Raw genomic sequence first — 23,039 nt, forward strand, 5'->3', positions numbered from 1 at the left:
ATTGCAATTAAGAGGTAGGAATAACAAAAGCATTAACAAATATTCTAAATTTCTATTGGCATTTACTTTCAGTGAGAAATCCTGAGCAGCTCACAATGTTTGTAACTGCAAAATGGCAACAAATCAAAATCAAGAGCTAGAGAATCACTAAAAGGTAAATTCAGATTCATAGAGACTTTTCCAAATTCCAAGGCTCCTTCATTTCTTCCATCACAATTACAATGTAACTCACAAGAACCCTTAGGTTTGAAGCCAATCATATTAACCTCAAAATGTGGGCAAGCCTCTGTGGAAGCATATTTSAGTTTTCTTTTTTGGATAAAGTAGTCAGAAATACCTAGAGAGATGTAAGAGGCAAGCAAAATTCACTGTATCTGCTGAAATAAGCACATGATAACACTTGCTGAGCTTTGGGAAACCCTTAGACAGAAATTACATCCTCATTAGAAGAGAATTATTTGCCATTCAGTAGCTGTTTATAATAMACAATATAGCTATGATAAATGCACACAATTTAATTGGAAAATTGATGCTTTAAAGGTGACCATGATACAAATAGGATTTTATTGCATKCAGTTCAACAAGTCTGAACAATGTGTGATATGAATCACAAGCTCTTTGTTCCAGAAGAATAGTATGTGTGGCAAAGATGAAAAAAATCAAAGGAAAGACTTAAAAATTTGAAAGCATTTTTATGCCTAATTTGCACTGCACTTCTGAGTTCTCAAAACACAAATTCAGCACAATACTTGTTATTTACAGTGGGTATGTCTGGGATTGTTTATACTGAATGTACTGACAAGCAAACCTTGCCCTGCCCAAATTCCTAAATTAAATAAATCCATGTGACTCCGATGAGCTTAGTGCAGGCTCAGCTCGGAGCTAATGCAATTGCGTGCTGCCCTGCAGCTCCAGGCACCCGCAGAACGAGTTCACATCCACTGGGAACAGACAAGAGCAAGCTCACACCTGCCCAAAACCAGTGTGTAAACATGCAGGACAAAGAAACACAGAATATTAAACAAAAACTGGGTCGGGGAGGAAGGCAATAATTCCAATTTTCTGCATTAGGCAGCTATATCATATCACTTTTTTTATATATGACAGTGACACTGGTGACTTGGGTTTTCCCCTTGTTTTTTTTTTTTTTTTTTTCCCCTTGTTTTTTTTTTTTTTTTCCTTCTTCTTCCCTAAACAACTAAAAGACAAAGTTTCAATGATGCAGAAAACGCCCAAACAAGATATTTCAGTTTCCCAGGTACTAAACTTCTGCTCTGATTGAACTTTCTGCTCACAGTCTAAAGAAATTTGAAGAATTTTATGCTTTTCAAATTGCCAGGGTTATTTGCATTAGGTAAAACAATCTGTTTTGGTTCATGTTTGTATGACTTTCAGGTTGTGTTGTTTGGTTTTGTGTTGAGGTTTTTTTAAGGAAAAATCACAGTTTCAATATTCCTGAGGCCTGCTCAGGAGTTTGAGGTTGGCAATTTTCCAGCGTGGCCACAGAATATAAGGCATTATGCTAACAGCCAGGACTGCCAAAATCCACAAAGCAGCATGCTCTCCCTTCCCCTAAAATTACACATGGATCAATACAGTGATTTGTAGATCAGCATCCAGACACTAAAATAATAATCRTTGTTTGACTGTCCTGTGGTTCTGATTTCAAAGTCCTCCACCTCAAACAAAATCCCATCTGACCTGCTCAGAGTTTTTCACATATCGTCTTTCAGCAGCTCCAAGGATATTTAGCAGTTCCAGCTGATGAATAAAGACCTGTTGCCAAGACCAGTCACCACTTTACAAATCAATAAACACTTCTTTTTCAGAGCACATGGTCTTCTTCAAAAAGTTAGTTTTTAGTGGCACACTCCTACTTGGCAGCAGCCAGTTTGTTGTCAAGTTTCATGCATCACTGCAYGTGATTTCTTTTCTCAAATGATGGAGTTTCCCAGCGTAATTTTAAAAAGCCTGTTTAAAATGACACACATTTAATATTAAGAGAGCTACAGGCTCTTTCTTCAGCAGTTGGCTTTGTGACTGGAGAGGGACAGGAAGGGAAGCGTCAGACATATGCCCTGCCCCATCACAGTCCTGATAAGGAGGGCTTTTCCTTTAGATAAGAAGAGAGTTAAGAAACCTTGAACTACCTTTTAGGCCTCCTTGATGGGATCTGAGTAACAGAAAACTTGTTGATGAGCTTGTAACAAATTACTTCTAAACACTAAACCTTTTAGAAGGGCCATCAAAATGTTTTAAGTAGGAAAAAAAACCCCTTTCTATATAGCCAGACTGGATTAAAATATGTAAAAGAACATCTTTTTACATGCTTAGGCACCATGTGACATTCCATCCCCAATTACAGGTTCTAAGAATAAGGCCAACTTTTTGGAAAGCAGCCAGCTCCTAAAGAACACTATGATATTCACATTTTTTCTAAAAATCAGATTCTTTTCTATGAGAACATAATCTCTCACAAACCAAAATTAAAATATATTGGTAGCCCTGGTGACCATAGAGTAAAGCATTCAGCTTTGAATCCACTACAGCTCAGGTATTCAGGAAACTCTTAGGAGATTAAGAACACTSTACATTTTATTTCTTTTAAAATCTCCAGTACTATGGGAAGCATGGAGATTTGATGGTTGTTGTAAGGCTAAAATATGAAAATTCTTTGGCTGTTAGACYTTYAGTCTTCCACTGTGTGAATGCAGACTCAAGTTCTTCCATATGACCTCTCCCATAGCCTAATGTCCTGTTAAGAATGCCATCAGGCCTATTTCAGTGTATCTGAGACACGTGCATGTCACATTACCTACACTTCATTTTTCACAGAGAGATACTGCTTTTAATTTTAATAATTAATAGTGTGTTACTTTTAATTTTAACAATCAATTACAGTTTGTTACTATGTAGTCCATAAGATGAAACTTGAACTGGGGGCACACCTTTCTCTTTACAAAGGGTACAGAAATGTCTTATTCTTTATGTTACAATATGCACAAAAACGTATTTCATCTCCTTACAAAATTAAAAGTGTCCTCTGATGATCTGCAAGTTTATTATTTTCTCAGTTTATTCTGTGCTTTAAAACCCCATGTTGGATTATAGTYACATAAGTACAACTGTCTGTAATATTGAAAAATGTAAGGCAACACAATGCCTAGAGTTTACTCATTATTGTGCTTGACTTTGCTCCTCTCARAAGTTATTTCAGCAAGAATCTTGCTATAAACCTCCTATTTGCTTCCTTTACAACTAAAGCTATGCTGGACTAATTCCACAGAGTCTGTGGAAATTTTGGGATGACAGCACTTCAGGAGAACACCTCTTTGAGTCCAATACAAGATGGAATAAAGCTATGCTCACGTAACCTGTTCTTAGAAATCTCAAAGAATGGACCTTCCATTACATGCATATGAAAGAATGTCCACATTTTATTTCCACTTACAGATTCATTAGACTCRTAGTCAAAAAGTTTTCTTTTTAACAACTAACCTAGTTATTCTTGGCAAAATTAAATTTACTGCTCCTACTCTTTCTCCATTGGGCACTGGAATACAATTGATCATMGTCTTCTTTACAACAACATTTTATGTATTGGAAGACTTATGTCTCCCCTTTGGTACTTTCYAGACTAAACAAACCATGTTCTTTAAGCCTTCCCCACACGTCATGTTCTCTCAAACTTCTATCATTCTTGTTGCTCTCCTTTTGTCCCYTTCCACTCTGTCTATGTTTCCTAAAGCATGGAGATCAAAACCATAAACAGCTTTTCAGATGAGCTCTCACCAGTGCTTGAAGGAACAGAATAATTGCTTCCTGCTTCTTTCCCAGCATCATATCTCTCCCAGAATTAGATGCAACATCATTGCAATGGTATTTCACTATGCAATTTAGATTCCTTTTTCCATGCTATTACCTCATCAGCACATGTGACTTCTGCCCTGTAAGTGGACTTGTCTTTACTGAATTTCAAAATACCTTTTCTAGACTTTCTCCAGTTTCTCAAGACTGCAGCATCTCATTGAGCAGTCTGACTGCTCCTCCTGTGCTTGGAGCTTCTTACAACTTGATTCATGACCAATAATATTAATTTTTTTTCAATTTCACCRCTGAAATAATCTCTAAAACAGTACTCCATGGAATCATAGACCCTCTTCGGAACCCTGCTGTAACTGRCCCTCCTATCTGACAATGAACAATGGAAAATTTGTCAGTTGCATTCCCATCTCATGGTGATCTCTTAATTATTTAAAATATAAAATATTATTTATAAATATTTTAATTGTTACAATTAATTTTATATTCATCATTAATCACATTACAAAATAATGTCTTTATTTGCATATAAAACATATATGGTGGGACAGTGTTAAAGACCTGACAAATTAAAAGCTACCATTTTCTGCTTCAACCACAAAACTAGTTACCCTAGCAAAGGARATTAGATTTGCTTGACATAATTTTCCTTGGCAAACAGAAGCAGACTAAAATAGGATGGGGATGCTAGGCCTGCACACTTTTTTAGAAAGTGGCCCAAAACTGTCACCTAGGAAAAAATCTGAGAGTACAAGTACTAGTAAATTTTAGTAAAATAGCTACTATTTTATGTGTCCTTTAATCRTGTACCTATTTCCACCATTCATGTAAGCCTTAATGTTCTTGGATGTGTTTTGATACTGACTTCCATTATGCTTCTTAGCCATTCTCTTCCCTAAAAAGCTGTTACAATGCATTGAAAAGCACTTGACTAAGTTTTAGCTCTCTTACATTGTCTTGCACCTCAAATTTTCTTCACAGGTTCAGGTTTCCTGAATTAGTTGAAAATAGTGTCTGGGTTTCGGTAACACTATGGTGGTTATTACCTTTTTTTTTTTTACATCTCTTGCCTTCACTCTGGCTTTTTTTTTCATTCCGTTCCTTGCATAAAGCCAAAACTTTTTTTTTATTTTATGGATATTTCCATACAATTTTCCTTCTTTTATAAACGCAGCCAACTTATCTCTGTTAATCAGAAACAGAACTAAAACAAGACAGCAAGTCCTTAATTCCCTTCTCCTCTTTCTGACAAAAAGTTGTTCTTAACATGSTCCAAGAATTCAAAGCAATCTGTGTTATGTTGTTCAGGTTTGGTTTGTGTTTTTGGGTTTTTTTTCTTTGTGTTAGTATCCAAGAAATGATGTTTTCTCATTCTTACCTGTTCCTGACTCTAATATAATTCCATTGATCACCCTGTAAAAAAGTATAATTTGCCTCTTTGCTTCCTATTCCCAATTAAGTAGTCTATCACACATCCCCATTACATTTTCATCCTTGCTTTTCCCTTTTATTTCTACCCAGACATTATGAACTTATAACCTATTTTAGTATCAAAAAACATTTTTCATATAAAAGCAATGTTAAATTTTTCCTCAGGCTCCTCCATTTGAAAACGAGTTATTTGTTCCTGCAGACTGTTTTTCTACTCCACATAAATAAAGCACCAGACAAAAAGCCAAAATTTTAAACTATTTCAGGGATGGAAATAAATACCAGAGCTGTTAGTTTCAGTTCAAAGAACATATCACTTGGTCATTAGTTCTTTGGAAAATCTGTTTTATCTCGAAATAGCAAAATAACAAAATGATAAAATTGAAGGTGAAGAAAGAGGTGACCAACCTGATCTGGAGAGGGTCTGTGGTTGTGCTGTGTCCTCCCAGGAGATCGATGGTGGTGGTGGTGGTGATGGTGGTGGTAGTGGTGATGGTCATCATCATAGTTATCTGCCATCAGCTTCATTCTGTTCTGTGTCTGTCCAAGATGYAAAGTAAAACAATTCTGTTACAAGTTGGAATGTATTATTCTGACAGTGTTTTAGGAAGATCTTGGCTCTRGGGKTTTTTTGGGGTTTGTTTTTTTGAGCTGAAAGATCTAAGAATAGAAGTCCAGACTTCTGGCTCACAAAAAAGAGGAAACAGAAATAGAAAAATAATGTGAACACATCCCTCTGTTTCAGCTTTCACATCCATAGAATGACACGAAGAAGTCAGGAAAGTAAATGATCAAGGATGATGTGTTTGATGAGTGAAAGACATTCAGCTTTTCTAAAGCTTTTATTATTTTAGAGCAGTTTCCTGTTTTTTTCCAGCCTGAAGTTCTGTCTTAGCAATTAACTTTTTTAATCTCACTGAAGAGAATATTAAATGTACTTCAAACATTTACAGCTAGCTACAAAGGCACATCAACATCATGAATAGTTGTGCTAAATGTTCTATTTTGGGTAACTTATTTTAATTGTACACCAGGATCACCCTGCAATAAGTAAAATGAATCTGAAAACTAAGTGATAGAGACATTGGCACTTAGAGAAATAGTGATTATGGAACTTGACACGTTAYTGAGTGGAAGTAAGGCTAAGATACAGATCTTGAAAAAGAGATCAACACTTCAGCTACAGCTGTGTACAGATAATAAAATCTTTGTCACCATGAGATAACAAGATACATTGCTGCTCTTTATCACTGTTACAATTATTCCATCCCATGAAATACATAGACTCAAATAATTCAAACCTTGCTCATAACACCAAAAATATCTTACTACCAATAGTCTGATACCAGTGGACACAGCCCTTATTGTTTTGTGGTACCAGGACTGAAGATAATCTCAGGCCAACCTGTTAAACTACAATCAAGGTTTAATTAATTTCGCACTAATGAAACCCAGAAGAAAATGCTGCCAACTCCCAAAGACCTCKTCCAAAATTAAAATAAACAGGGACATACACACTTAACACCACACAGATGACTGAAGGGAAGATATCAGTCTTCACTCACTTGATGTCATGCTCCAAGCAGCAGGACTCATGGTAACCCCAGTGAGGATGGGGTAAAACACATTCCCTGGGACTTTGCCCGGTCTAATGAGGTCTAAAGAACCAAATTAAGGAGAGTAATTTAAACCCATTTGTTCAGTAATGTTCCGATTTTAACTGTGTATCTGGCTTCCAAAGTGTCCACGAGATAACTCATGTCCCATAGCTAGTATGTGGTGAATTTACTTCCAGGACTGCTGTAATTTGATTTTCCTTTGACAACAATCCTATATAAAAGTCTCTGTTTGGAAAATTTCATCACTGGMAATTATCTTTTAAGTGAAAACATAAAAATCAGAGATTGCTATTAAATTCCCCAATTTGAATGTTTTTTGCTAAAGTTGAAAAGGGATTTGAAAAGAAAAAAAGCAAACTAAATATTYATATTACACAATATTTCAAGTATAACGAAGTCTAATGGAAGGAAAACAGCCACAGAATCCCAGGAAATCCTGATGTGCCTTTACAGCAGTTAATATTTTTTTCAGTTGTCACAATGTTTCTCAAGTGCTTCACATGGTGTCCATTAGAGGAACATAGACAACCGCTTTTACAGGAGGGGAGCTGGACTCAGTTCAACAAAAAACAACCAAATATCCCAACCAAACCCTCAAGGCATCYACCACAAGATACAAGAAAAATCACGGATCAGATGTGCACTGTCAGACTCTGAGCATCTCCACAGCACAGTAGGAGCATTTCCTCAGTGTGTCACAGAGTAAGAAGAATCTGCACAGTTGGAAATATTTCATTTTCTCCCTCACAAATAAGATGGAAGCAAGCAGCTCTATGAATTTTAATTATGAATTTCCACCAATTTTACTAAAAAGATCATCCCAATCTGAATCATCATAGTTGGTCTGTCTTTAGAGTCAAAGAGGAAGGCAGTTKGAACAAAAGAGTGGAAAAGATGGAGAATTAACAGACAAATAATAAGCCACTTACTGTAAACACTGTCATACCCTGCCTCTTTGGGGAAGCTCCTAAAATTTTATTAGTTTATTTTCTTATCAATGAACGGCCTTAAATTTCCTACCTTTCAACTGTATTCCATAAAGAATGCAAAAGTTAAACAAGATGATATATGCAATCCTAAAAGTGTCCTCTGTAATGAGGTGTTGGGGATTAGGCGTGTCATGGGATAAGAACTGTAAATGAATGATGTCATCTTTCTAATTTGGTGCTGAAATATAAATAAACTACTTCTAATGTTTCTTCCTTTTGCATGCCAGATTGCAGTAAAATGTGCACAAAGAAATGTTAATGCTCTAGTAGCCTTCCTGTAGTGTGCCTGCTCTGGAAGCAAAATATATGAGAAATGTGAAATAAGAATTTCTTTTCCACTCAAGTAACCATCAAACTATCTAAATTTTGACATGACTTGTAACTGTCATTCATTACTTAAAATGAAGCCAGGTATTTGGCAAAATATTACTTTTAAAAGCTTTTTGTTTTTATTCATTATTTCTTCACAAAGATAGCAAATATAATTTTCTGTTTGTCTTTGCTTTAGCTACTGCTAGTGCTACACTGAACTGCATTTTCCAGGTATGCTTAAATTTGGCTTAGGAAGTAAAAACACCTTATGATTTCAAACTTTGAAAAGCAGGACTTTGAGGAGGATGAGCAGGAGGGTTACTGAAGGAAGAACAAAAGCAATCCTGAGGAACAATTCAATCCTTTTCACTGTAACATTACTTCTGTTTGCTCCCTTTGCTAGCTTTTAATTTTCAGCAGGCTTTCAAATGCTAACTATATTTTTTTTTATGTGAGGAAGAAATTAATTAACCACATTGGAATCTGTTCAGAACCCCAGGGCTTCACACCCTCCACCCACACACACGGAAAGGCGCGTTCCTGTTGGGACCTTGGTTTGTCACAGACACAAAATCCTCACAGTCCCAGAWCAACACGTGCAGGGGCTGCTTCAGTGCTGCCCGAGAGGGGAAAACACCACAAACTGACCTGGCAATGCCATCATTTCCTGCAACATCTTCAGCATACCTGAAAATCTCCCATTCAAGATCATCCAAGATCTTTTCTTGTGTTTCTTTTGAAAGCASAGTGGATTATTCATTATTACTTTTCTGGATGATCAAGAGACTTGAATCTTGAAACATACAATTAATGAAAATTAGAGTGGTGATCACACACATGCATTCAAACTGGGCCATATCTAATGTGTATCTTATGTTRCTCTGCACAAGTCACTCCTTATCTGAAATAGTTAATATTGCAAAGGTTCAATTTTTATTCACATTTTCCTCTCAAACCTGCAAATGRGGTTTCAAAAAATTGCACAGCCCCAGCTCTGATAACAAAATTGTCAGACCAACAGCTCTTTTTGAAAATGCCTGGTGAACAACAGACCTACACCTGAGAAGGAACGGGTTTTAATTTGGATTTATATTAGAAAAGAAAAAAACATGTGAACTTGTAAAATGCAACAATTAATTAACTGCATCTCCTAAAGACCATGTATGGCCTTYTTAGTTCTAGTTTAGACAGTGTCCTTAGATGTTTTTTTGCATTCAAAATATACTGCATCCATTTTGAAATAAAGGAATGATRGAGGAATTAAAGCAGCTTAAACCTACTCACACAGGTATATTAACCCTTAGGGCTCGAAACAGTTGTCTTTGATCATTCAATATCACTATTTGCTAAGCTGTCAAGGTCATGAATGGTATGTGTAACTGAATTTTTAACCCACTTACCAAAGAATTTATGATCTAGCACTGTAAGAAAACTGACARATATTTCTTGTCCTCCTAAAAGTCTGCTGAGTTTAAGTAAGGATATACCAAAGTGAAATGAAAGTCTTTGATTGACTGGTAACAGACTAAATAGCTTAACAGCAATCTGTAACTGTAAAACTATAATATTAAAACTGTCTTTTAGAAAATATTTTAGCAAGGTGGCAATAGGGAACTATGCTTTCATCTGTCATCTGGATCAAGTTAACAACAAAACTCTCATGAATGAGGTTCAAATGAGGAAAAATAGTAAGATTTGTTGCTCTGGGATATAGGTGTAATACAATTCAATAGCTATTACTTTCCTTTGGATTTTCTTCTCAATCTCTCTTCACTTAATGGAATTTGAAATATTTCTAGAATATTCACTTTCAATAGGGTAGGATTTTTCCCTCCATAATATGAGAAGGAGGCAGATGTAAGGCCTGCAAGCTGTTCTGGAGCTATCCTGGGATCTAATTATTAAAGCACAAAATTTAAAATCTAGAGACCCACATTCTGGGTTTGATTCTGCAATGGTCTCGTTGTCTTCAATAACAAAGAAACCCACTTTTCYTGCAATCTCACTGCTTAAAAATAAACATTCTGTATTTCCACAAAACACTCTGAGAATTTCATGAGGCAGGCATTTAGTTCTAGTCTTCATAATCTTAATATGTGTTTTTTTATCTGAGCTTTTTTTCTCCAAAGGCAGTATTTTAGAAAACAGAAAAGGGTAATGATTAAAAATTTGTGTTCTTCAGACGTTACAGTTCACYAAGTTTATCCAGAAGCTGCATGAACTCATTGGAATTACTGTGGATTTAATGAAAGCCTGTGCAACTGCAATGTTTGCTAATTAAGCCAGCTCTGGCCTTACTCTCTCCAAATAAATTCAGTTTTCAAGCTGGAACAATATTTTTGCACATTCTTTGAAAACTGTTACAGTTTGAAGACAAGGGAAGAGTTTCTTACCATTTCTACTGCTGCACAGCTCTGAAGTTATGAACTGACAGGGAACACAATTTATGGTGGATTTGGTATTTGGCAAGTTACAGCTCATTAAGTGTTGGACAGCAAATGCTGTACTTGACCTCAAACATCCCTAAAGTTCAAGAAATTACATTTGTCACTCACAGTCTTTTAAAGGACTATGACAGTTTGCAGAAAACGATGACTTTATAAAAACTGTGYATTTTCTCATTTAAAAAACCCCAAAATATTCCACACTGTAGACTATCACAGGAAGAAAGTCTACAGGAAAGCAGCTACAAAAGSCATTTCAGAAGGCACCACAGAACTCTGTGCCTCTGAGTAACTCTTATGGTGACTTTTGGTAACAAAAAGTCATCACAAACTATCACAAAAACTAAAAGTAAATGCCATGTAAAACCTGTATTTTTACATATTAAGTTCATTGATTCTTTTTATAAAAAAACCCTCTTCAGCAAGTGTTTCTTTATTCCACTTCTGTTGTCTGATCATCATTAAATATTTTTCTGACATCAAAARTAACAAGTTCAAGTTCCAACCTTGAAAGCTCTAAAAAATTGTATGCAACTTCATTGTCATTAGTTCCATCTGCTTTCAGCATCTCAAACTTCTAGAGATACCTGCACCTGCACAAGTGATGTGAAAATAAGCCAAAGAGTGAGATTAATTTGCCATCTAGAAAAGATAYTTAGGAGAGATTCTTTTCAAAGTTTTATGAAGTTTAAAACCTCTTTATATACTTCGTGGCACTGTTTCACAACAATCCAGCTGAAGCAGAAAAGAAAATTCCAAGAGTATTGCTGTAAGAAAGCCAAACCTTGAGACTGCTCCCTTTTTAATGGTAGCACATTTCTTGAATCCACATGATTAAATGAGACAAATGGCTAAAACATATCCACCAAGTATGGTTTTGACAGAAGTGTCATTTTTCCACAAGCCAGAGGATCTGTAATCAGTTATGGCTTTGAAGGACCTTTTGCCAATATTTTAGCTCTATGGAAGAAGTGGATTTCAATGTTCTGCCAGAGATTGTATTACTTTATGCTAATTATTCAAGCCACTTTTAACAGCATAATACTAACAACATCATGCTAATTATTTGCAAAATAAATTGTACTCTTGTCTTGAGTGATTAGCAATATACAGTAATATTCGATTTAGGCTTCTTTGTTGCTTATGCAGKGAGGTTTTAGACACCAATGGGAAAAAAATGAGGTTATGAAGACTCTAAGTTTGCAAGCACTCATCAGTCAGCGAAAGATAACAAAAACATTACAGTATGTTAACTAAGCAGCAACTCCAAATGCTAAATAATAATGATAATCATAACCTTATGGGTGTTGGAATGCATCACTATTGGGGCGGAGTTCTGTTTTACTGAGTGCTTTAATTATGCATTTTCTTTTTATAACATCCCTGTAATGAAATCTGTTCTTMTATTCTCACTCTTAACTACATTTTAACGGGGGTTTTGCTGCTTTTTTTTCCTGCCTCCATTGAAGAACACAAGCTTTTCCCTGTTAAAATTCCAAATGGGCTAATAAGCATGTTTTTCTTTTCCTGTTATAGTGTATGACTTGTCWTGGAAAGTGTGAGAGACAGGATGCATGCAGGCTCAAAGTGTACATGATAGCTTACTGGAGAAAGGCTTGGTACTCTGCATTTAACTCTTTTTAAATTTTACCTCACTAATGTTAAGACCGTTCCATGTAATGTAAGGAACACAGTTGTTATGCTAAGAAGGTATACATATTTCTCTTTTTCACCTCTATAGTTATATACTAAACCTAATTCACCTAATTCACATGGAGTTTTTACATTAAAATCTGAGAATTCTTATCATCTGTGGCATATAACCCAGGGCAGTCAATGTTCAGGCCCTGTCTGCCCTCACAGGACAGGAAATAGGGATTAAGGAAAGGTACTGACTATTTTCCAAGTTTTCATTAAATCCAACATTGCTCCCAGGGGAAATACCAAATCAATTGCTGGACAAATTAATACTCTGACTGCTCTGCAGCAGTGCAAAGCAGCTTCCAATATAATTCTTGTCAAAGACTCAGATCTGGTAATTTAATGTTGAGCATAGAAGCCTCACAGACRCTTCAGTTCCTTTTTAATTAGAACATTATTTAGCTGGTATGAACAACCATTACACCTGCTGCTTCTCAATATTACAAAACGGGGCTGACCTGTCCTGGAAGAAGTTAAAGCTCAGAGTAAGACTCCCTCCTCACAAGCTGAAGGACMAAAGTGTCCCAAACACCAGCTGGGATATTGGACACTTGGCAGACGGAGGCAGGCAGCACTTCCAAGTGCCAAGCAGACACTTATCTAAAGTCCTGAGGCCAAATTTCAACTTTTCTGACACTTGTGATTAAACAAAGCTYTGCTGAATTGAACATGGCCCATCTGACTTTTTTAGCTGCGCTTTCCTGCACTTAGAGTGTGCGTTTTTGAAGCCTTTTAAAGTTCTGTGATTTAAAAGTATGGCTTGAAGCGCAGGAAATATCTTGTAATGATACAGCATAGTCAGTAATGTCTAGGCTAAAGTCATGCTAAAGTTATTTGTCTCAGTCCTACTACTAAACTTGGTAATTACATGGAAGTATGTAAGAACACAGGCACAAAGAAGTGGGTTAAAAAGCATAATTAAAGCTCTGAAACAGTAGCTGCCTCAGGACATCTCAGGCCAGGTCCCACTAAAAGCAGACAAGCAGCGGAAGAAGGAAGGTTCTCTTTCTTCCTTTTTACAACAGGAAATTGCTCATTAAAAAGATACTTCCCCAGAAGAATTATTTAAAACCAGACATGAATCAGAAACTTCAGCAGCTAAATATGACCTTTGAAACTGCAAATCTCTGGTTAGCAGCACTGGGCATTTTTCACCATCTTTACAGTCTGAATAGCAAGTTTCAGCTGTAATTTTTACAATTTCAATACCAAACCCAGATCTCCCATTTGTATCATATACAAAATATAGCTTAAGTTGAAATTACTACATTTCTTCCATTGTATGCAACAAAACTTGTTAAATAAAGCATACATTTAATACATTGGGGGTGTACTTAAATATGGACTGAAATGGAGATAAATTCACACCACTGTCTTGATACGCTTTATAGAAACATCTTACATATAACTAATTTCTTTTTGATGCTAGATTGTAGGAATTACCAGTTTTATCTACCATTACAGCAGCAGAAATATCTGACACCCAATTTTTACAGTATTCTTTTTAATAGCTGGCTGCTCAGGACTGCATTTAAAATCAAGTGTTGAACTATATTTAGTCTCATTATCATGGGGTACATTGTAATAGAACACAAGGATTTGTTTTAAAACTGTCACAAATGTGGAAGAAAATCCTTTTTGGTCTGGGAGTTCAGATTATTATAATGGAGATACTCACTATTCTTTTTTGAGATATTAAATAACCATTTTCACCCACCAAGGAAGCCAGATCCAAAATTACAAAAGCTCCAGTGCTAATAAATACATTATTTTAKATCTGCATTACCTACTTTTTCCAGTTAAGATTTTCAGCCTCATTAAAGTTAAACCATTTGTCTGAGCAAAGTTCTAGGACAAATTCACAACGAGATTATCACCAGTGAAAAAAAGCTGCCTTGAGCCTTAAGCTGTGATACAGATACTTCAAGAATCAAAAAACTCTGAACAGAGAACAGAAACWGATTTTAAAGCAGGAAAGGACTTATGTACCAAGGCTGTGGTGCTTTCAGGGGCTGACAGGCAAAAAAGCCCCTCTCATTGGAAAATGTTTGTGTAAAAATACCATTCAAAAGCTTTCAATTCCYGAGTGCATAAGGAGGAAAAAGTGATGCCATATCCAGCTATGAACTGAGTCCCTCAAATTTTATAATATAAATTGTCAAATCTTACTGGGAGCATGTGAGAAGTGTTATGAGAGCACTGCCAGCATTTTCAGTATTCTTCCAACACAGAATGTCTTTTGAGTCAACTCAGTGGTTCAGACAAAGGCTTTTAGCTCCATTCACACCTTCCCTTTCCTGCCTTGTGCCCTCCTGTGCTCAGCTTCAGGGAGAAGTGGCACCCTGGACTCTCACCCCACAGGACTCTGCACTTGGCAAAATTAAGATGCAATTCAATTGTCATCACTGCAATGACCCATGTTGGRAAATGCAGATTCAAAAATCACGTTAAAAATTGAGAGAATAAACCTCGATGTTAAGACGTGCAGAAACATACCTTCAGGGTATTTCTAATTAATAGAAAAGTATAAAATTTTAAACTATAAAGTATAAACTTGGTTTAGTATAAACCAAGATTTAAAGATGGCACGGCCATTGAATACATGAGCTATTCGTATTGATGTGGATGGGATCTGAACGGCCACATTTAACATCAAAGAGTAAAAGCCATTTTATCACATCTTCTGAAAACTTTTAAGGAAATAATAACCAGACTGATTATCATCAATATATGAAGTTATTAGAGCATCTGTTCTTACCTGTCCAAAATAAACAAAGAACACATGTAGCATMAGGGTAACAAAACTCAAGGGTATCAGACTGCTCTTTTTTTCAAAATTGGGTACTTAAAGATGGAATATACTGTCAACAGTATAAACAGAAGAGGGAAAAAAGCAGCTGAGTGGTCAATCATGCCTGCAGTACCCATGTGAATGGCTTCATACCATGGATTCTATTCTTTGTGCAGGAACACTTGGATTCAACTGTGCAATAAATCTCCTTCTGAAGCAGATCTGTGCAAACAGCAGCAGCCACAACAACAAAACAACAGCAGCAACAACAATAACAATAACAAAGAACAACAACCACAATAATAATGAATTTATGCTGCCCTGTAATATTCCCACCTGTGAAATTCAAGGCAATCAGAATGATTAACTCAGTGTAACATGAGAAACTGAGGCAACAGTGATCAGAACCAACACCAGAGTTGTTCCTGGGCCCAAGTGCTACAGACACTGTAAGAAAGCATTGCAAGATTTTTTTTGTTCCCACACTTGTTAAACATATAGAAAGCTTAAATGCAATTAATTAATTCATAGTGTTGCAGAACAATKTTTTGGGCTGCCAGAATAATCACAATTGCAACAACTTCTAATCATATTCTTTTTCTCATACACTAATATATATACTTTCAATATCACAAAATACACAGTGCAAGAAAGCTGAATTATTCTATCAGGGAAAATTCAACTCGAGGTATTTGGTTATTCCTGAATGCTTGATGTCACCACCACAAATCACAGTAGCACTGTTTCTGAAGTACTTAACTAGAACAGTATATGGAATGCAGCACACTGCCTCCAGTTCCACTTTATTCATTTGCTGCTGAAAGAGTTCTTTAAAATATTTACATGGTAATTAATAACAAATAATTCTGTGAATTGCATGCAGGAGAAAATATTGCTAGTTGTTAGTTTGCTGAGCAAGTATGATTACACACATTTTTCAAATTCCTTCATTGTTTCTCACCCTTTTTGTTGCATTAGCAATATGTTGATGTGATGAAATATAGAGCAGTGAACTAACAGACTGAGAAGTCTGCCAAACACCAGCTTTGCCTCTGGCCAGAGTATTCTGTACACCTGCAGTCCTGAAAGCACTGGAAAGGTTTCTAATTTCATGTTTTGAGAAGAAAAATAAAATGCTCTCAAGGAGTTAGAAGACCTTGCCTTTTGGCCAACTGCACTTACATTTTTGGCACCATATCCAAAAAGTGAAAAGAGACAATTGGGAAATTTTCTCACAGTATCCAAGTTCAGGAAGAATCAGTAACATAGCAGTGTCTTCTGCTCTTACTAAAATCTCCTGAGATGTTCTAAAAATGGACTTTTAGCTAATTATTTCATGAAGGATTGCATCACTGTACAAATTCATCTAAAAATAGCTGCTCAAAAGGAATCTTGGCCAGGRTGATTATACACATTATGTAATCACTCAGCCAAGCCCACATGGTGATTTTGTTTAATACTGTATTCCTGAAATGTTTTTTAAAGCCTACTACAAAGTTCTATAGCTCTCACAATGCAGCAATTGGTGCATGAWTCAAGGCAATTCCAGTGGTTTTGTTTTGTTTTGCTGGGAGTGCATTACTACGCATCCCATTTATTTAAAGCACTAAACAATAAATATGTAACTGACAGATTGCAGCTGCTAAATTGTATTTAAATCATTACAATTAAATATGTTTGTTTCTTGTGAAAATGTGTTTGCAACACAAAGGTCAGCATTATTACTACTAACTTTACAGCTAAATACACTGTGCTACAAATAATTTCTCTAGGTTATCTAGGTTTTKTCATAAAAACAATTATTCCAGCTTAAAAATAACAGAACTTTAACTCACACATAAAAAGATGGCTCAACTCATTCATACAAATAGCATTTCAATTTTAAAATACTATGTGCCTATCTGTAGCTTTATTAAAATAAATCACAAATATTCTCATTTCCCAACAAAGACAGGATATTTAATTTCTTTAAAATACCTCTTTCGCAGTTTGAAATATTTTGACAATTTACTTTAAAATCAATGTCTTAATAGCAGTTTAAAATGTGTTTGACATTCCCAAAGGCCAGAAAATGAGATGAATATAGATACATGAGAGGAATGCAGATTTTTATTGTGGATCAATATATTTTGCCTCTTGAAGCAAAAATTCATCCTATAGTATAGAACAGGGATGGGTTTAGGGCTTTATTTTAATGTTTAGCATTATCTAATGAGTCATCTGCTAATATTTATAAATATTTCTCCTTTGATGACCACATTAGGCTGAAGCTTTCTTGAATTCCCTCTTTCAGAAGGGTAACAGCGGTGGAAGTGGAGGATGGGACAAACAAAGCCAGAAGGAAAAAGAGTGATGCTGCAGCTGATCCTTCACTGAAGTTCAGGGGAATCAGAAACAGATTGAGAGACAGAATCTCTCAGGGAAACTGAGGCACAGGGGGGATTCATCCTGAGACACAGGTGGGACCTGTCCCTGTCTCAGCCCAGCACAATCCGAGCTCCCCTTTGTGGGGATGCACAGAGGAACCTTTGGRGGCTGACAGTGGTTCTTCCCAAAAAGATGAAAGAAGTTATGAGTGAAGCCTACAACCTCCATTATCAGATAATTCTCAAGTGTAATAAAGTGGTGACCCAGTTAAACCACATTCCTGTTCCTGGTGACTCTTTTTTTGTGGTGTCTGAGATAACAGGGAGATTATYTTGGCATCAATTTAATCTAGTTAAATAGCTTTACTGAAGATCTTTATCACTATAAATAATGGAGGTATTTGAAGTATTTGGTTACAATTCTAACTGAAGTTATCCAACACAATGCTCATCTAGCAATCCTCTTCTGCTGTTCCTTTACTCTGTCTGAAGGAAGTTATGAATGTTTTGAATATTTTCCAGCAACACCTTAAAGATACAACACCAAACAAACACAAGCACAACAACAAAACATTTTCTCAGGTCTCTGATGAACATTTTAAAATATCGATGACAGGTATCATGGAACACAGCAAAGAGCTGGATTTGTTTTTTCTTCAGTAACCTAAGATGAAGGTTAAAAAAAAAAGACCCTAAAAGAAAAAAAAGAAAGTTTCCTAATAAAGAACATAACTACACTCTCTTTTCTAAAGCAAAACAAAAATACCTAAAATTATTTGCAACTCAACATCATCTCCTCTGGTGCAGCACAGTGGAATGAAGTGACAAAAATAATGAAGCACATCTTGCCTATTTATTATATAAATTTTGGGTGAATGTCTCCTGGCCTGCTGACTGACGTGAGACACAACTGCATCATGGCTGGAACATTTGCAATAATATCTATTTCTAGAGGGTTTTATAACTATGTGGTTTTTATTTAAACCTCAAATTACTTACAGTCTTGAAGACAGACCCATTTGAGAATTTATTTTAAGGATAATCACAATTTATAGATAACCTCTCAGAAAGCCTAAAACCTGAAATCCCAATTATTTTAAAACAGATAAGCAAATAACTGAACAGAAGGAGGTTAAAGGGAGTCAATAGAATGGACAAGATCTTGCTTTATGCAAAGAGCATCTGCTCTCCTCTCTCACAGAACTGAGAAGGTTGGAAACTGTATGAAGAGGGAAAACAAAATGTTTGGGCTGCATAGGATATGAGYCAAATAAACGTACAGCCAATCCTTAACAACTCCAGGGGAGCAGTGAACACCYCCAGGGAACACACCCCACCTTCTGCAGCTCCTTCACCCTCCAGACCTGGCTCAAACACTTCCAACAGGAGGTCAGAATAAAAYAGCACAAATGAAAATAATCCAGTTTTCTGTCGCCATGGAAGTATGAAAATGAATGTCTCCCCACCTGCTGTTTTAGCTGATGTACTAATCTGTCCTTCTCTCGTTTAAGAGCCATTACTTCATCTTGAGTCTTCTTTTTCTTTGAAGCAGACAGCTCAAGCAAGGCAATATTTGCATCTTTTTCACTAATTGCAGCAAGCAAAGCTTCCTGTCTGATAAAATAAAACAAAAATTGTTACATTCTCATTAAAACACAATATATATTGCTATATCCCACTATGTGCGATGTTTCTTTCAATCACTAGAACAACCACCTAYCTTTTGAACACTCTAAACAGCAAGCATAAGCAAATCATGAAATAAACTGATTAGTCAAAATTTCTCTTAATATACTTTTCATTACTTGCTTMATACAAATATTTATCTATTTTATTATGTGCTTCATATAATATTTATCTATTTTACTACAACAGTTGTGTGAAATGCTTTTAAAAAGCTTTGATTTTTTTTTCCAGTTCACTTTCCTTAATTTTAGAATACCTTACATAAATCTTATTCGACTTATCCAAATCAYAGAGATTGTACAACAGAAAGCAAAGTGATACAGATTTAAAAAAAAAAAAAAAATTATATTATCCTGTTAAGTTGGTACCTTAGAAACCTCAGTGCAGGAATCTCTGGGTATTTTTCTCATATTTACTCACATGTTTTCCTATGGATTTATTATTATTTATTATTTCTAGAGGTAAAATWAAAGTTTCCTGGTCTGATTGTTCATGAGAAATCATTTCCTTTGCAATCTTGACCCCTCAGTCTCCAGAGAACAAACAGAATCTCACAGCACTCAGATTTACACRGGATCACAGACACTCAGAGGGGCACACCATCAACAGCCAGGACATAAGACAAAGGCCATTTTTTACAACATGCACTTATAAGAATAGATATTGCARTATCTTATACCCTAAAATGCTCATGCTCTGGCAAGGCCCTAATCTGTCCTTTAATTTCATAGAGAAAATAAATATATTCACTTTCTCCAACGTATTCCGTGACAGACTATGACTTATCAGCCAAGAAAAAGCACATAATACCTAATAGCTTTTAGAAAAGAGTATGTTATGGCCTGTGCCTTTTCCCAGAACTATATAAGATCAATCATTAAAAAATAAACATGGATAAATGAATCATAAATTAACCTTAGGCTCCAACTGCTAATAAATGTAAGAATACGGCTCATGAACTTCATAGAGTCAAGGTGAGCTAAAAGTTTGRAATTCTCACAGTCCTTTGCTTGCCACAAAAATGTCAAGAAAGTTATTTCACTTTTATTTCCAAGTTCCTAATGTATTAATATAAATATTTATAGGACAATATTTCTGATGGAGTCAAAGAAAAACAACCCATTTATTTTAGTCAAAGTTATGTGACATGGATCAATTTTAGATAAACAGTTGCATTTTATTCATCCACTTTAATAGTCTCGTTTATTATTCTGTCTTCTTTGTTCAAATCTCAGTTAAATGATGTTTAAAAGAGAATGCCACAAGACTCCAACAGTCTTACTTTAAATTATAGCTATGAATTATTTTAAATAACGAATAATATATATATATATATATATATATCAGAGGGGTTGCAGATCCATAATGCTAATTTGAAATGAAATACAAGTATATTGTTTTCCTATAAACCTCACAATAATGCATACAAATTGCTGTGTAGTAACTGGTAAGAGTGTCAGTTTGTTCCTGTCTTGTGCTTAAATACAGTATCTATTCCAGAACATTTCYAACTGTAAAAAGCCAAACAGTAAAAGGTTTAGATTAACTTGAAAACTACATGAAGCTATACTGAAATTTTACTTCTCCTCTGAAGTTTGCATCATGCCACTGCCTCTGAATTGGCAGTAAAAACACAAACCTGACCAGTGCAGAAGAAGAGTCCGAACTACTGAATTATTTGGTATCATTTCAACATCTGATAATAGGATCCAGTCATATCCATATTTTTTGCACTGCCAGCCAAAATGATCACACATTTGTGATCATTGTGAACATTGTGATCGTAACTGCTCAGCTGTGCAACATTCTCCACTCCACTTTAAAGAAACAGTTGGGGTGAAACCTTCCACGGGAGAGCAGAGCCAGTCAACAAGCTTTGAAAAATCTGCACTCAGGATTCTGCAACCCCAAACCCACAGCATTTTGCAGATTCTAGCATGTATTTTCTCAGCTGATGGGGATTTTCCTATCTTGGGAAAATATATAACCAAACACTTAATTCCAGGAAATACTGACTCATATCAAACACTTCCAGGAAATGATGGTTCGCAGTCATGTTAAAGAGCTGCTGCCATATGACACCACAAGTGGGCCACTGAGACACTCCAAGATCTGAATCAAACCCAYAGCACATCTATGTTTGAGGTGGCCCCCCAAATTCACTGCCAGTGTATTTATCAAACCTTATCTTTGTAGTTATTTTAAGTGGAGCTGGGAGGATTTAAACCCGTGAATGCGGAGAGACGACGGCACAATGCGCGGGTGGGAATTTCTGCAGAATTTCCGCCACGGGGAATGATGGACACAGCAAATGCAAACCCACACTGCCAGTACTTGGAGCCACCCAAACATGAGCCAGGCTCTGTTTAGACACTGCAAAGCCTCCCTTAGGTGGCAGACACGGTGCTTTGGCTCGGGCACGGTGCCACACCGCGTGCTGGTGGCTCCCGGATGGAAGTGGCTCACACAGCCTGCACAGGCACAGCAGGCTGGCACCTGGCTGCACACACACAATTCTGGATGTGTCAGCATCTTATCCCTGTTTATTATCACAGGTAATCTGAGCAGCAATAACCTCATCTGCAGGTGGCATTTAACCAGGCACCCAGGTTAACAGGAGGTTGGCAATCAGGACTGTGCATTCCACCAAATGACACATCCTTGTCAACCAACTGCCTCTGTACAGAGGGAGAACAGAGAAGCCCAGCAGATTTCATTATTGTTTCTCAGAGTAAAAAATAAAGATGCAGGTTGTGACAGAGCCCCTGAGGAAACTTCCTCCTTTACTGCTGCCTGGGATCCAGCTCCCTCTCAGTCCCTGCAGACAGAGGTGAAAGAACACCGTACCTACACTTGTAAGGCACTGGAAGTGARGGGATCCAAACATTTATGGAGCTGCCTCTCAGCACAGGTCGGGATCTCTACATTATCATATCCTATTTATTACACATTGCACACTAGTTCATCCACATTTGTGAAAGTTTCTGTGCTAGCCTGTCATCATTCTTCAAATTTCCTATGGAAGAACAAAACCTCGTGGACAGAAGCAATTTATTTTAGCTAACCAGTGACCATGATAAAAAACTAACACGTGTTTTTGCAGCAAACTTTTGAAATGAGATTATGTGGCCTCTAAGAACACAGTTAGGATGCCAGCAAAGTAGCTGGCAATAATGGTTTCCACACCTGAGGTAAACTTCATTCAAAAATGTAAACTGGTGGCAAGGCTTTCATTGAAATCTTTCAGGTAAGCCATACACGTCTACTTTGCTGCTAGAAAATGAAACCCATCATGGTTTTCAGTGCAAGAATTTTGGAAGATCAAGACCTGAACTGGCACCAAGAACAACATACAGCCTGATATACTCTCAGCTAACGTGCCTGAGAGTGTAAGCATAATTTATAATTCCTAATTATCTACTGTGTCAGGAAAAAAAATKACTATCCAAATACAGTTCTACAGAGATGTTATCACTATTTGCAGCCAAAATGTCTCCTTATTGTTTAATAAATTATAGCAATAAAATACATTTTAAAATAATTTATTAGAGCAGTGGATTAAATGACATTCTTTAACAGTAATATTTATAAAGAGTAATCCCTTTTGTTATTAGTAGTTTTTCCTCTCTTTTTTTGGCAAACTAATCTGTTGTACAAATAACAGAGTAGTACTTTTAACACCAAAAAAAAAAATCACTCTGTTCACAGTAAAAGTAAGAAAAGTCTCAGATTAAAAAATACATATTAAACCTTAAAGCATATATTCCACACTGGTAATTATTGTATACATTTTCCTTTCACCTGCATAAATTCCTAGGATTTCCAACTTATCTATCTTCCACTATAATATATTGCTCATTGCAAAGAGAAGAGGGAAA

The 23,039-nt window shown here is 36.2% G+C and overlaps 1 protein-coding gene across 1 annotated transcript in view; it reads right to left on the minus strand.

Annotated features, from left to right (window-relative positions):
* Window positions 1–23,039, minus strand: part of ERC2 (ELKS/RAB6-interacting/CAST family member 2) — a 369,196-nt gene that overhangs the window by 109,801 nt on the left and 236,356 nt on the right. The window contains exons 13-14 of the mRNA XM_057373393.1: window positions 18,942–19,089; window positions 5,662–5,793 (exon numbers count right to left, since the gene is read on the minus strand). Coding sequence (XP_057229376.1) covers window positions 5,662–5,793; window positions 18,942–19,089 — 280 coding nt within the window. The remainder of the gene's footprint in view (window positions 1–5,661; window positions 5,794–18,941; window positions 19,090–23,039) is intronic.

This window comes from Malurus melanocephalus, unplaced genomic scaffold (assembly GCF_030028575.1).
Source record: "Malurus melanocephalus ecotype Western Australia unplaced genomic scaffold, MMel_1.1 scaffold_196, whole genome shotgun sequence".
In the NCBI taxonomy this organism is placed as follows: domain Eukaryota; kingdom Metazoa; phylum Chordata; class Aves; order Passeriformes; family Maluridae; genus Malurus; species Malurus melanocephalus.